Source organism: Bombyx mandarina, chromosome 22 (assembly GCF_030267445.1).
Source record: "Bombyx mandarina strain Sakado chromosome 22, ASM3026744v2".
In the NCBI taxonomy this organism is placed as follows: Eukaryota; Metazoa; Arthropoda; class Insecta; order Lepidoptera; family Bombycidae; genus Bombyx; species Bombyx mandarina.
The window spans coordinates 1,758,926-1,773,243 of NC_143228.1; the positions used below are offsets into that span (position 1 = coordinate 1,758,926).

The following is a 14,318-nucleotide window of genomic DNA, read 5'->3' on the forward strand; positions in this document are numbered from 1 at the left end:
ATGAAAAGTAAGAATTAAGTGGCTCGGCGGTGCGAAGTGATGATAGCATTATGACGTGATTAAAATCTATCGATAAACATAGAGGAGATATAAAATGAAGCAATGTATAATTATCTTATACCAATTAATTTAATAAAGATTCATAAGATTATAATAATAGTTAATAATAAAGCAGCTGCTAAAGAGTCATTGTAAGTTTGAAGAGTTTTCAGAACTATGCGTTGCTTAAGAAAACCGTGTAGATTATTTCATTCCCGAATCTAGTGGTATAAAAATGATCATTGGGAATGCACTATAAATGCACACTTAGGTGAGAAGAACTAATAAAAAGTACAGATGGTACAATCGACTATATTTTAAAAGATAAAAACTGGGATTCCCCCTTTTAAATTCAAGTACAAACGGGGCTATATCTTATATTTAAAAAATTACTAACTGCATCAAATACCTATGCAGTCATAATGCCTTACACAATACCATGAAATCACCATAAGCAAAATCAAAATTTAATAAAGCTAATGCCACTAAAATCCCGAGACGATATTCGCTAATGCAAAAACCGTATATCCATTAACGTGGAAATCGGAAACCGACACTCGAACACACCTCGCAGCTGCCAGCGCGAATGAAACAGAAAATAATAGCAAAAGACTCCCCTGAGACGCCATTATAACTCGAATAACAAAGGGATTATCTTGTTTGGGAACCTCTTGACTGGTACTCCAAAGCTTTTTGAATGTATCGAGTTACCTTACGAGTTTTTGTAGGTGTTCCACACTAACTAGTGTGAGAATAGGGGTTTTTGTAGAATCCAATAGTTTTGCACCTTGTTGAGGTATTGTATACATTCTGAACGAGTGTCCAGTGGATTATGCGAACCCATAATATTTTTGGGTTTATAATTGATAACAAAATATCTGAAATATATAAATAATGTATAAATTTATAATTTATTTTATTTTATTTATTGCTTAGATGGGTCGACGAGGTCACCGCCCACCTAGTGTTAAGTGGTTACCGGAGCCCATAGACATCTACAACGTAAATACCGCCACCCACATTGAGATGAGTTCTAAGGTCTCAGTGTAGTTACAGCGGCTACCCAACCCTTCAAACCGAAATGCATTACTGTTCCACGGCAGAAATAAGCAGGGCGGTGGTACCTACCCGAGCAGACTCATAAGAGGTCCTACCACCAGGACCAAAGGTCCTACCACCATCACAAGAGGTCCTACCACGAATTGAAAGTTATTGAAAAGCTGTAAATGTAGCAGTAATTATAAGTTATGTTTCAAATTGTTTAAATTTAGAACTGTCCTGAACAAATACTATAGATTATTTTACTGATTGTGCAATACGAAAATTAAGCACGACATTCATAATTCCAAACAATTTGATGAGGTACAGAAATTACCGACCACTTCAAACGATGCGAGTCATCGGATTTTTTGCAAGACCCCTCCCCATTTATTTTTATGCAAATAGACTAATCAAATGTGACTCATACATATACAAACCAAGTATACATTTGAGGCGCGGGTAGTTTGAAATGACCCCTCCCACGAACACATTAAATAGATCGAATGCTTTCCTCTTTGCTTTAAGTGCATTTACGAGTAAAGTCCATCGATTGGTGAGACGTCTGTGGTTTAGGGTTGTCTTCAATTTGTGCCTAATTTTTCTTGGAAGGTAGCTTATTATATTACTCCGTAACATTTTAATTATAATTGTTCGTTTCGAGATTACTCGAAGAAATCAAATCCCGTAATAAGCAATACCCAGATTTTTAGCCAATTTTGTCTGAACTTAGTCTATCCGGCTTTGCAATAATCATTTTGACTATGTTCATCCACTACTAAACCATTACTTCTTTTTTATACTTCCGTAATAGTAATATATTCAACTTATTTCCCGATCTAGCTAGCTATAGTATCTGGTGGCGAGGCGTGTTGTAAATGCATGTCATTACCAAATCGTTCTTGCCAAGTGATTTTGCTTAGCGATTTTTCATGAATTCACCACCACTAAGTGCACTCACAGTTATATTTTAAAATCAATTATCCTTTAATCGAGTTAATAGCTAAAATATGAACAACGAACAAATGATTCTTCTTCTTTTTCTCCAACTTATCCCACTAGGTGGGGTCGGCACAGCTAATTTTTCTCTTCCATTCTCTTCTATCAGCCGTCATCTCAACACTCACTCCTCTCTCTCTCATATCGTCATTCACATATCCATCCATGTCTTCTTCCGTCGACCTCTTCCCCCTCTATCTTGCACTGACTACCATTTCCATACATATCTCTTCTTTTTCTTCTTTTTCTTCTTCTTCTTTGTTGCTTCCTCATTACTGAGGGTCGTGACCACCTTGATCCAGTTTTTGTTCTATTTTAGTCTAATTAATTTCTATCATGTATCTTATTCATCCATATTCTCGTTCAACCCTTTACTTAACGGACGCAAATGCAACGCTCATGTGTTTTATAGCATGTTCATAAATATCGGAGCATACGTTTCTTGATTTATGCCCTCACTCGTACACTTGAAAGTTTCGGTTATCTTTACACACCAAAACGGGTCGGAGTAACGCCCGATATCTACTCTTAACCGCTTCATGAGTTATACTATTAATACTATTTATTCAAAACACATGTGTTACGGCTCAATACGTTTTGTGAGTACGTTCGTCCAATTTTAAAGTAGCACTTCTCTCGAATCTAAGCTCTTTAGATAAGTTATCGTATGTCGCACTATTGATAATTACGAAGCTTTCTCTTTATTTATTTATTGATAGTTCAGACGTTTTGAGATTAGGAATGACTTAATGCAGTCCTCGCTCAGCCAAAAAAAGTATTATACTTTTTTCTGTTTTATGTTTCCGCTTGTCATGCCATTGTTCCTTACAAAAGCATCACTATCGCAGTACTTATCAGTTATTTATGAAATGCATCTTGTACTTAAATTGTAAATCAAAATAAACAGCATACTTATCGAGATTGAGATTTATGACTTTTTCGAGCTGATTCATGTTATTCAATTTGTATACGGCATAAATCTCAGTCAGACTAACAAAGCTACTATCTACGATGTCTTCAATGGAAGTCGAACAGTCCAGAATAAAATAGTTCAAGTTCCAACCGCGGACGTTGATTAAGTAAAGGCCATCAATAAAGATCCTTCTCTATCTTGAATGGCATCGATCCGTGCGGTAATTATTTGAATGCCGGACAAAATGACAGGAGGCGGTCTCTTTCAAACTGTTAACGACGGGACGACGCCAATCGGATGAGTTTTCAGTTTGTTTTTAGATCTCGTTAGGAAACGCCTCGAGAATCCGAACATTCGTCAGGCCAAGCATATTTCACATCGTGCCATGGCGATAAGGTATTTCCCCATTTACATTTGTTATTCGATTCCTGAGGCATTTTAAAACTAAGAAAACATTTCAATCTATTACGTTCCGGTATTTAAATACGACGACGAGCCAAATGGGAGATAAGTGAATTATGATCGAGAGCTCGTTTGTTAGAAAGTGAAGACTAACATTGATTGATCTCGTGAACTTTCCACGGCCGCTGCGGAGCGTTTTATATGTAATTTACAATTGAATCGTGACGCGCAATCGGCCCTTTTAGTTACGCTTCTTATAACTGTAAAGCTAAATGGAATTTCGTCACATACCGAGATAACACTTATTAAGTGACGTTGTAAGGACGACCTACATACGAACAAGACTCGAACCAGAAGTGAGTATTTCGATGCGATAACGTCTGTCACTAAAACGAAAAAGAAACCAGCCTTAATTAAACCTGAATAAAGTTTTCGGCCTGTCAATGAATAATTATGAAATCGATGACACGGTAAGAAGTTTTTAATCAAATCGATATTCCTAAAAGCAATTAAAAGTGACAGCTACGTACAGTCGAGTGGGATGTGGGTAAACAAATTAAACAATACTTTTGTAAGACCGTCCGTTCGGTCGGATAGATCGTATAATTGACTTCAAATTCTCATCAGAATAAATGAGGATGTGACAGGGTACCAGATTGTTTATCAATCGACGTAGCCCATAATTAATTAAGTGGCGTTCGTTTTGTATTAGGCATCCTTCCTGTAGTTTCATGTCCGTTTTTAAATTAACATTCACATTGTATTCGAGTAATTAATTTTATATTTATATTTAATTGGTATTCGATTTTGTTGCTATTGTGTTCGGATGTGATAAATCTTTGTTGTCTAAATAATAATGTTTACTTAGCGTTTATAACATAGTTTCAAACTACAGCGGACATTTACGAGCCCCTGCTTTGTACTAACAGTAATAACTTTTACATGGCTTTTTTTTTATTGCTTAGTGAGATGGACGAGCTCACAGCCCACCTGGTGTTAAGTGGTTACTGGAGCCCATAGACATCTACAACGTAAATGCGCCACCCACCTTGAGATATAAGTTCTAAGGTCTCAAGTATAATTACAACGGCTTCCCCACACTTCAAACCGAAACGCATTACTGCTTCACGGCAGAAATAGGCAGGGTGGTGGTACCTATCCGCGCGGACTCCCAAGAGGTCCTACCACCAGTAAAAAAGGACAAGGACAGTAAGTTGAAGAATTTCGAACAAATTGAAAAATATGCGTAATAGTTTTCAGTAAATCGTTGATCAAAATACATATTTATTATATTTAATATCCCCGAGCTAAGCATTCCCTTCAAACGAATTTCCATTATAATGAATAACACGTAAAGTGCCGTCACCTGTGTATTCTGTCTAAATTGGAATTTTAATGATTTCAATAAAACGTCCTCAGTTGCGGTGAGGCGGAAAAACGGCACGAAACAAAATCCTATTAAGGAAAAATATATCCGAGAACCGAACCGTCTGTGCTCCGCGAAAACGGAAATAGAAATAATTCGAAAGGAAGTGAAACTAATTAACTTATCCACGGCTCACTTTACTTGAGGGCTATTTTCGTTAAATTATCCCCACTTCATATAATAACGATTCCAGTAACACTGTCAACATATCTGTGAGCATACGCTGATGTGCTGATAGTCGAGCGAAATTTTGTTGAGGGATCTTTACATTTGACTACAGGGAAGTTTTGTCTTTAAGTCCCGCAGGAATTAAGGAATGTTTTGGCTTGAACCGTCGTGATTCATAAAGTAGGGTGTACGGTATCCTAATATCTATGTTTTGCGTGTAAATAGGCGCGAGTGAGGCGTCATACCAGGTGCTGACTCCGAGTAAAATCGATGGCGAAACTTGGAGGGTACATGTTATTATGACAGATGCTATTTATTTGGAGCGACGCAGAAATAAATTTCAGCCGACGTAATAAGAACAAGTTGAGATGGAAGCTAAGGATGCTATTAGTCTTATTAATGTTTGGATCACGTTTCATAAAGTTTCAGTTGGTTTTGAGATCACTTGGCATGTTTATTGCAGTACATACAGTTTAATCTAATTATGATTTACGCGTATACGTTTTCGACGTTGTATTTGATTACTATCCGAATTCGCTGTTTCCAATTAGACGTTAATTGAGGTTCTGAGAATAACTGTAATTTCGAATTTACGTTTGATGATTTACGGAATCTGAAGGTTATTGTGGAATTTTATTTTTAAAGGAAAACAATTTAAGAAACATTAATCAAATCATTAAAATTGCTGTTTTATTATTAAAGAAAAGATTTCTTAATAATGAAAATGTTAATATAAGGTTTGATCAGAATGATAAGGTTTATTCATTAATTGTAACAGCTTTATGAATAATAATACTTAAGATGAAAAGTAAGCGATATCATTAAAATATACGGGTATAAAGTATCATATTTTTTGTTACAGACGTGTCAAACTCAACTGAAGCCGCAACGACAGCGTTTCCCACAGCACCCATACCACTGCGACCAGAATATGCTCATCCAGCTGGAGTAGAAGCATTAGACCCTTACAACTCAGAGAAGAACAACCCGCCAATTCATCACAAAGACTATTTAGAAGAAGATTACGACCATGAATCTCACAAAGAAGACGACCACGACAACAGAGACGATACAGAAGAATTACCTTCGCTATCAGGAGACCATTTGCTCCAAAGCGCGACGGATAATCTGCCAATGTTTCTATTAGAGCCACAACACGCGTTTGTTGTGAGAAATAAACCGGCCACGTTAAGATGTCGGGCGGCTAACGCACTCCAAGTGTATTTTAAGTGCAACGAAGTTCGATCGGTTGCGAGCACACAGTTCGAGTTCGTGGATCCCCAAAGCGGAGTTAGGATCGTTGAAGCCGAATGTAACGTGACGCGGGATCAGCTAGATGAATATTTTGGTGAGGACAGATTTACGTGCACTTGTTACGCTTGGAGTAGCAGAGGAGACATCCGAAGCCAGCCGGCTGTCGTGGAACTTGCCTGTGAGTATCTAATCATTATTTGGAATTTACTAATCATGTTGGGTAGGATGAAAGAAAAAATCGGTACATCTTGTTTGTGTCGACTAACTGATTGCCACTCTATGCTTTTATTTCCTGTGTTCAGCATATACCATTTCCACGGATGATTAAATTTAGTATTGTAGTTGGCCCCGTATTAAAGCAGTTATAGGAAACAGATGTACTTAACTTAATTGGTTCTAGCGCACGCCAGCTAAAAGATGGATAAAGTCTGCCTATAGCGTTTTGCGGAAAATTTTGACTAAATATTTGGTTTGGCATTTATAAATAAATCAGTTTTTCTCTTCTACTCTTCTCTCTAGTAAGTCGGAATAATGATTTTAGAAATAACTCTGCTTGAAATAAATTATCAACGTCCTGCCTAATTCTACCCCAAAGCAACGTTGTTCCTAATGTACGTAAGTCCTCGATCCAGCGTCTTATGATAATTATGTGCCAATAATCATCATTTGCCATCAATGCCGATTCCATCAATTTGTCTCCACAAGCCCCGGTTAATGCTTAATACCAAGAGGGTCAAAACAAAAGATTGTCAAAAAAGACTTCCACGATTCTTAAACATGGAAAAATAATATTGACGGTTCATTCAAGCTTTTTTTATATTCTCACTATAAGCACTGATGGTAGGATCTCTTGTGAGTCCACGCGCGTAGGTACCACCGCCCTACCTATTTCTGCCGTGAAGCAGTAATGCGTTTCGGTTTAAAGGGTAGGGCAGCCGTTGTAACTATACTGAGATCTTAGAACTTATATCTCGAGGTGGGTCGCGCATTTACGTTCTAGATGTCCATGGGCTCCAGTAACCACTTAACACCAGGTAGGCTGTGAGCTAGTCCACTCATCTAGCAATAACAAAAAAAAAGTGTTGAAAATGTCGGAAATTAAAGTCGATTAAGAATGAGATGAAATCGCAACGTTTCCATAAACATCTCATTGTAAATTTATTCGTATAGTTAATCTTGATCGGTGCCCTGTGATCAGTAACGATTTTAAAGGGAAATGTTAATTTCGTAAATTTGAAGTCGTTTAACAATCAATAAAGCAGATACGGATCTAAGAATCTGGAATAAATTTTAATGTAACAGAACACGTCGTTTAGATTCGACGAATCGGAAAAGATATTCTCGTAAAATCCAATGGACTTTTTTTTTTTTTTTATTGACAATCCAACGTGTTTCTTCAAAAAGCCTTCCGGGAACTTCATTAATATCAAATGCCCCTATAAATGCATTCTCAATAAATAGTCATAAAAAACGCATAGCTTCCGGTTGTAGCCGAACGCGGTGCAGTATTTCATCAAAACTCATAATTCGACGGTTTCCGTGGGCTATTTTGGGCTAACCTAGTTTGTTCGCCGTGGATCGTCTATAAGCAGAGAGGCATCCTTAATGACCATCGACTCGGGATTTGTAGAAAATCCAAATTGTTGTCACTCGTTCTTGTTGAGCCAAATTGTTTTATGCTGAATATTATGTTTCTCCAAAGGTACTTAACAGTACATTTCTGTTCTTCTATGTAAAACTAGCGACCCGCCCTCGCTTCGCTTCGGAAACTGTAATTTATTATTAATTTCCCTACTATTTAATGGATATTATTATACATATAAACCTTCCTCTTCAATCACTATCTATTAAAAAAAACTGCATCGAAATCCGTTGCGTAGTTTTAAAGATTTAAGCATACATAGGGATATAGGGACAGTGAAAGCGACTTTGTTTTATTAGTATGTAGTGATAAATAATTAGAATAACCAGGTATTGGGCAACACGGGTTTATTTCGGCTACTTAATATTTTGGCTTAACAGAGCCTTACCATAGCCCACAGATATTGCTACCGCATTGAGATACTTATTTCGATTAAAAAATGGCTGCTTCACCCTTAACATTAAAACGTACGAAAATTTTGCTTCAGAAATGTCAGAATAATAGTACTTGACAACAAATGCTCTCAATATGCTTATATAAGACCACTAGAAGAATAATTGTTTCAGAAATCCCTACTAATATATAAATGTGAATGTGAGTTTGTTTGTTACGCTTTCACGCGAAAACTACTCAACCGATCATCATCAAACTTTGTACACATATTTTTGGAGGTATTAGAAGTAACATAGGATACATTTTATTAAGAAAAAAAAATATTATTGACGAAAAATTAAAAAAATGTTTGTCAAAAAATCTCAAAATCTAGCTTCTTTACCGCCATCTACCGGTTCAATAATGAAGTTCCAATCCTGAGTACTGTAAATGAATTCGCGGGTAAAATTTAGCGTTATGCCAAAGTAACTATTCCACGCGGGCGAAGTCGCGGGCAAAAGCTAGTATTCATATAACTTGGTCCGAAAGTGGTACTAAATATAACTTTACGGATACACTAAATAGAACTAGCTATGTATATTCAACCTCTAAACTAAATTGAAAATCTGCATTGATTATTACTATAAATCTCTCGCTTATAAATGTAAGTTGGTAAGATATTCCATGATGTTAACAAAAGTCTAAGCCAGCTAGGCTTATGTAGATTTATGACTTCCAGACTTTGCCTTCTGTTAAATACAATAAGTCTGGTTGAATTCAGAGTAATAGAACTTTTAGACACATAACAAACTTTTAAAGATTTTTAATGTGTTTGATTATAATATACGTATTAGGATAGGATATAAGAGGAAACATTGAAAAATTAAAAACCTCCCCAATTAAAGGCCACGCCAGATGGCTTCTACATTCAAAAGTCAGTGCCTTATTTATTAATTTATTTATTAAACTACATAATCCTCTTTATAATTTACAAACATTAATTGAACATTATAAAATACAAAACAAAAGATTTGTTAAGCCCTGAAGCGTAATAAAATATTTCATACCCCATCCACATGGCACCTACAAGACCAAACGTACTATAAGTATCACATTCACGTAGTACCAATAAGACCGAAGCTAGTATAACTCTTTAACGGTTAGCCAACGGTTAATAAATCTAAATGCAGACGTTTAATACTTGTGTTAGATTTACTCCCGCGCAGCATTGGATTTAATAGCGTTTGGCTTTTGAACAATAATATAGTTTGGTTTAATAGGATAATAAGTCTTTTGGATGCAATTATGAAGAGTACACTGTTAATTGGACGCACAAAATTATTAGATATGTTGAAACACAAAAATCGGAATGTATTCTTATTAGGTAAAATTATAACATTTAAGAAAAAAGAAGGAAGAACAACGCTGATGCTTGAGTTATTGATTGACAATTCTCTTGCAGCAACGACTGCTGAGATAAAGATGTTAATAACCGCAAAAAAAATCGATGTCGGCTTGTAGTTATTTTAATGAGCTTGATAACAAAGATTCTCCTCCTAGTCTTCTGGGTAATGGAAGCACATTAGACACACAGCATAATTTTTGATGTAACAACAATTCCATGCCTTTGGTCTATTAGGGTACGCTTTAGGTTTTCCAAAGATGAACCCTAGTTTATTGCTACATGCTGTAGTCGCAGCAGCTTTAGAAAAAAATCAAGCATTTACGATTTCTGATGTTCTTAGATAAGTTAATTAACATCCCAACTCCCCCTTAACATTCCTTAATACTTCCGCTACACGTTCCAACAAAACAACACGAATGTAGGGAATGCCATTCAAACAAACTCGCACTAAATCCTGAACTTACCTGTGACACTTTTATGTGCGCTTACCCTAAGTAAAATTATTTCAAAAATAGTTACGCGCAACCTATTCTGCGCAATTATTCGGTGAGTTTCTTCATAAATAAGGTGTAAGAAAACTGTTCGTAATGGAAATAATTCTTAAAGGCTTATTACAATAGAAATAGTGTTTGTATAACCTGGACCTCAAAGTCCACTCTACTTGGTCGTAAAAAAATACTAAAAAGATGCACTAATATTCTCATAGTTTTGTAAAGTTTTTATTTATTTATTTATTGCTTAGATGGGTGGACGAGCTCACAGCCCACCTGGTGTTAAGTGGTTACTGGAGCCCATAGGCATCTACAACGTAAATGCGCCACCCACCTTGAGACATAAGTTCTAAGGTGTCAGGTATAGTCACAACGGCTGCCCCACCCTTCAAACCGAAACGCGTTACTGCTTCACGACCTATCCGCGCGGGCTCTCAAGAGGTCCTACCACCAGTAAGAAAGTACCAGAAAGTATTTTGTCTATATCATATGTAACTCACTAATTATAGGCACACTCAAATTTAATAGGCTAGTGAATACATAGAGCGTAAGCAAGAATAAGCAAAACGGATGATGCACTAATCTGCTTTCGTAACAAAAATACACGCACATGAGTATTATATGTAAAGCTCGCAAGACAATTAAAGTGTCAAGTAACAGATTTAAGCTACGTTACATTAGTCCACGCGTAATAAAGGCGACGAACTCTTGTATATTTATACATTTACGAGTTCCAGTGAATTGTTTTGCTTAAAATATCACGGCTTTATTCATAAGTGTGGTGGGAACGGGTAATAGTGACACCACGCCATCTTCAATGTATTGACAAGCGGCATCAAAGCGAAAGTCACAAAAACGTCGTGGCCTAAAGACGTCCGGTGCATTCGTATCGAGCGATGCACTGGCGTTCGAATCCCGCAGGCGGGTACCAATTTTTCTAATGAAATACGTACTCAACAAATGTTCACGATTGACTTCCACGGTGAAGGAATAACATCGTGTAATAAAAATCAAACCCGCAAAATTTTAATTTGCGTAATTACTGGTGGTAGGATCTCTTGTGAGTCCGCACGGGTAGGTACCACCGCCCCGCCTATTTCTGCCGTGAAGCAGTAATGCGTTTCGGTTTGAAGGGTGGGGCAGCCGTTGTGGCTATACTGAGACCTTAGAACTATATCTCAAGGTGTGTGGCGCATTTACGTTGTAGATGTCTATGGGCTCCAGTAACCACTTAACAGCAGGTGAGCTGTGAGCTCGTCCACACATCTAAGCAATAAATAAAAAAAAAACACGTTATCAGCTAGTACAAATTCCACCACGTTCATTGATAACTTCTTCATCGTTCCCTCACTGCTGAGAATCGCCACCACATGTGGCTTTCCTCCATATTGTTCGGTCACGGGTGGCAGGGACCGCATGGTATAGATTACCATCAACTGCTTTCTTAACCAGATCTGACCATCTAGCTAATGTTCTGCCCACGCCGCGCTTGCCTTCTATGCGACCCAAAATTATGAGCTTCTCTAATTCATGTCTGGAATACCGCACGATGTGTCCGAAGAAGCTCTTGGCAGATGACAGAGAGCCTTTTTTGGATTATGGTCTATTAAAATGGACTCATTAGTTCTCATGGCAGTCCATGGTATTCATGAAGCATCTTCCGCCACACCCAAATTTAAAAGCATCGATCTTTTTGCTAACGTGGCTTCTCATGTACCATGAAAAGCACCATTGATAACAGTAACTAGCGCGTTTGTTTATCAATGTTTGTATATATGAGTAGAACGTACATTTGCAATTACCTACTAATTACTCGGTTTTCGTAACGTTTGTTTTGCGTTAGATATGTTTGGGCTTCGCTTGCCTGATGAGAAACTCAGCTAGGGTAATTGGATTGTGAGCATTTGCTCACTGCTTAATTTCGGACTACGTATATTTCAGGATTCATTAATTTGGATTAGATCTTTAATCTGACAAATTTTGAAGTGTTTCACTTCGAAGGTTAGGATAGCCGTTCTTCCTATGAAATGGTGCTTTAGATCTCAATGCAAATTAGTTTTGTTTTTATTTCTTGGATTATTTGTGAGTCGTAAATTTATTTAAAATTACTTTTAGGGTTCCTCGCGTTTCGAATACTTTTGGTCACGGACTGCGTTGATTTGAAAGTGACTTTAGTAAAGCAAACTCCAAATATATCAAAATCATTCTATACTACCATTTGGAAATCATTTTCCAGGACAGAAGCGAAACGCAAAATAAAATTCAAGTTTTATATAAAACGATAGAAAATTAAATAAAAGCTTGGATCCTCTTCCAGATAATTCAATGTTAACAGCGAATAAATCTGTTTGGTTTTCATGAAGAATTAGAGTAATACTAGATATGGACACAAAAAAATACAGAGCTGATCTGTGTATGGTCAATGCTCTAGAAGGATATAAATACACTAGTCTACTTTTATATAGTGCTTACGAAACTAACTTGACTGTCAGAAAATTAATGAACTGAACTCATAATTGGAAATTCGAAAGGAACATTAAGTACAGTAGACGTAGTAAGTGAGGTCAGAATCCCATGGACCTGGTGCATATATTTATCCAATAGCAACAGGCAACGTAAATCCCCCGTTGCCCAAAACATGTCTTGTCGGATCTCCCGGATTCACTATCGGTTCTTTTAGTACCCTCAAGCACCGGTCACCGTTCTCGTCAAACTCGTCGACTATGATGAAGAGCTTGACGAGCGAACTAACCCATAGACACAGCCCAATGAGTTTCTCGCCGGATCTTCTCAGTGAGTCGCGATTCTGATCCGGTGGTAGATCCTGCGCTGCTCCGGCTGGGGCTAGTATTAGCGACGTCACCAGGTTAGAGACTCGTGAGTTCACCTATTCGTCAGGGCGTAGCTGGTATAGCTTCTTAGGCTACCAACGAATAGGTAGGGAAAAAGCGGTGCAGTGTAGAACCACAATGACACCATGGGTGCAAACAAACCCCAGTAATTTCGTAAATGTGCAAGCTTTGCGGACTTCATTAAAGTCGTCATGGCCTAAAGTATAAGACGTCCGTTGCATTCGTATCTAACGATTTCGGTTTGAAGGGTGGGGCAGCCATTGTAACGATACTGAGACCTTAGAACTTCTATCTTAAGGTGGGTGGCGCATTTACGTTGTAGATGTCTATGGGCTCCAGTATCCACTTAACACCGGGTGGGCTGTGAGATTGTGCACCCATCTAAGCAACAAAAATAAAAAAAATTGTTCTTATGACGTTGTTATTCCTCGTAAAAATGTTGCGCGCTTCCTTCAAAACTGCCTATGGAATTTGAAAATCGACATAGCTGCATTCTTGCCTTTTAAAGTAACTATTGCTACAGTACTTATATTAGATAAAACATGTAATGAGGACTCCACTGAGCGGTTGGTGGTGCAAGGGAAAGTCGAGGGCAAAAGATCTCGGGACGATCAAATCTCCAACACGATGGATCGACCTCATAAAATCTGTGACTCACTTCAACATAAGCAAATGCTCTCACTCTGCGAAACATCGTGCCACATGGCGTCGCATCGCGAGAGCATCGGTATCGCAGGATCCAACTGATGCATAACCACGACCACTGTCAAGAGTATACGAATAGGAAGAAGAATTAGACAAAACTACTTACAATTATTCTCAAAAACGTTCACATTTAGTAAACTAACTCCGTAACAGTGGCACGAATATCGTAGAGGAAATGAAACGCACTCAGTAATTTATGGGCCTACACGAACTCTCGCCGGATACAGCGAACACTTATCATTTATACCCATCTCAGCTTGGATGCTGCAAACGTTAATTTTCGTAGAAAGTATTTTATTAGTTGTGTATTATTCGCGTAATTATATACTGGTGGTAATTGTGGGGCCCGCGCAGGTAGGTGCCTCTATACTGCCTATTTATGCCGCGAAGCCATCATGGATTCCAGCCTAGATGATGAGCCAGTATTATACTTAACTGAGACTTCGCTATTGTGTCGACAGGTGAGTTGTGCATATCTGTGGAATCAAGTAATCACTTGACACTAAATAGGCTGTGAATTTTTGCATATAGTAGATGTAATACTGCAAAACATATTCTTTTTTCTTTACAATATTATTATTAACCACCGAAAATTGTCGAAAGCCTAAAAAT

General features: G+C 37.6%; 1 protein-coding gene across 3 annotated transcripts in view; it reads left to right on the forward strand.

Moving 5' to 3' along the window:
* The window catches only part of LOC149500281 (netrin receptor UNC5C), a 185,400-nt gene that overhangs the window by 120,810 nt on the left and 50,272 nt on the right, over positions 1-14,318 (forward strand). For all 3 annotated transcript variants that reach the window (XM_089737023.1, XM_089737024.1, XM_089737022.1), the window contains exon 3: positions 5,848-6,417. In XM_089737023.1, coding sequence (XP_089593149.1) covers positions 5,848-6,417 — 570 coding nt within the window. The remainder of the gene's footprint in view (positions 1-5,847; positions 6,418-14,318) is intronic.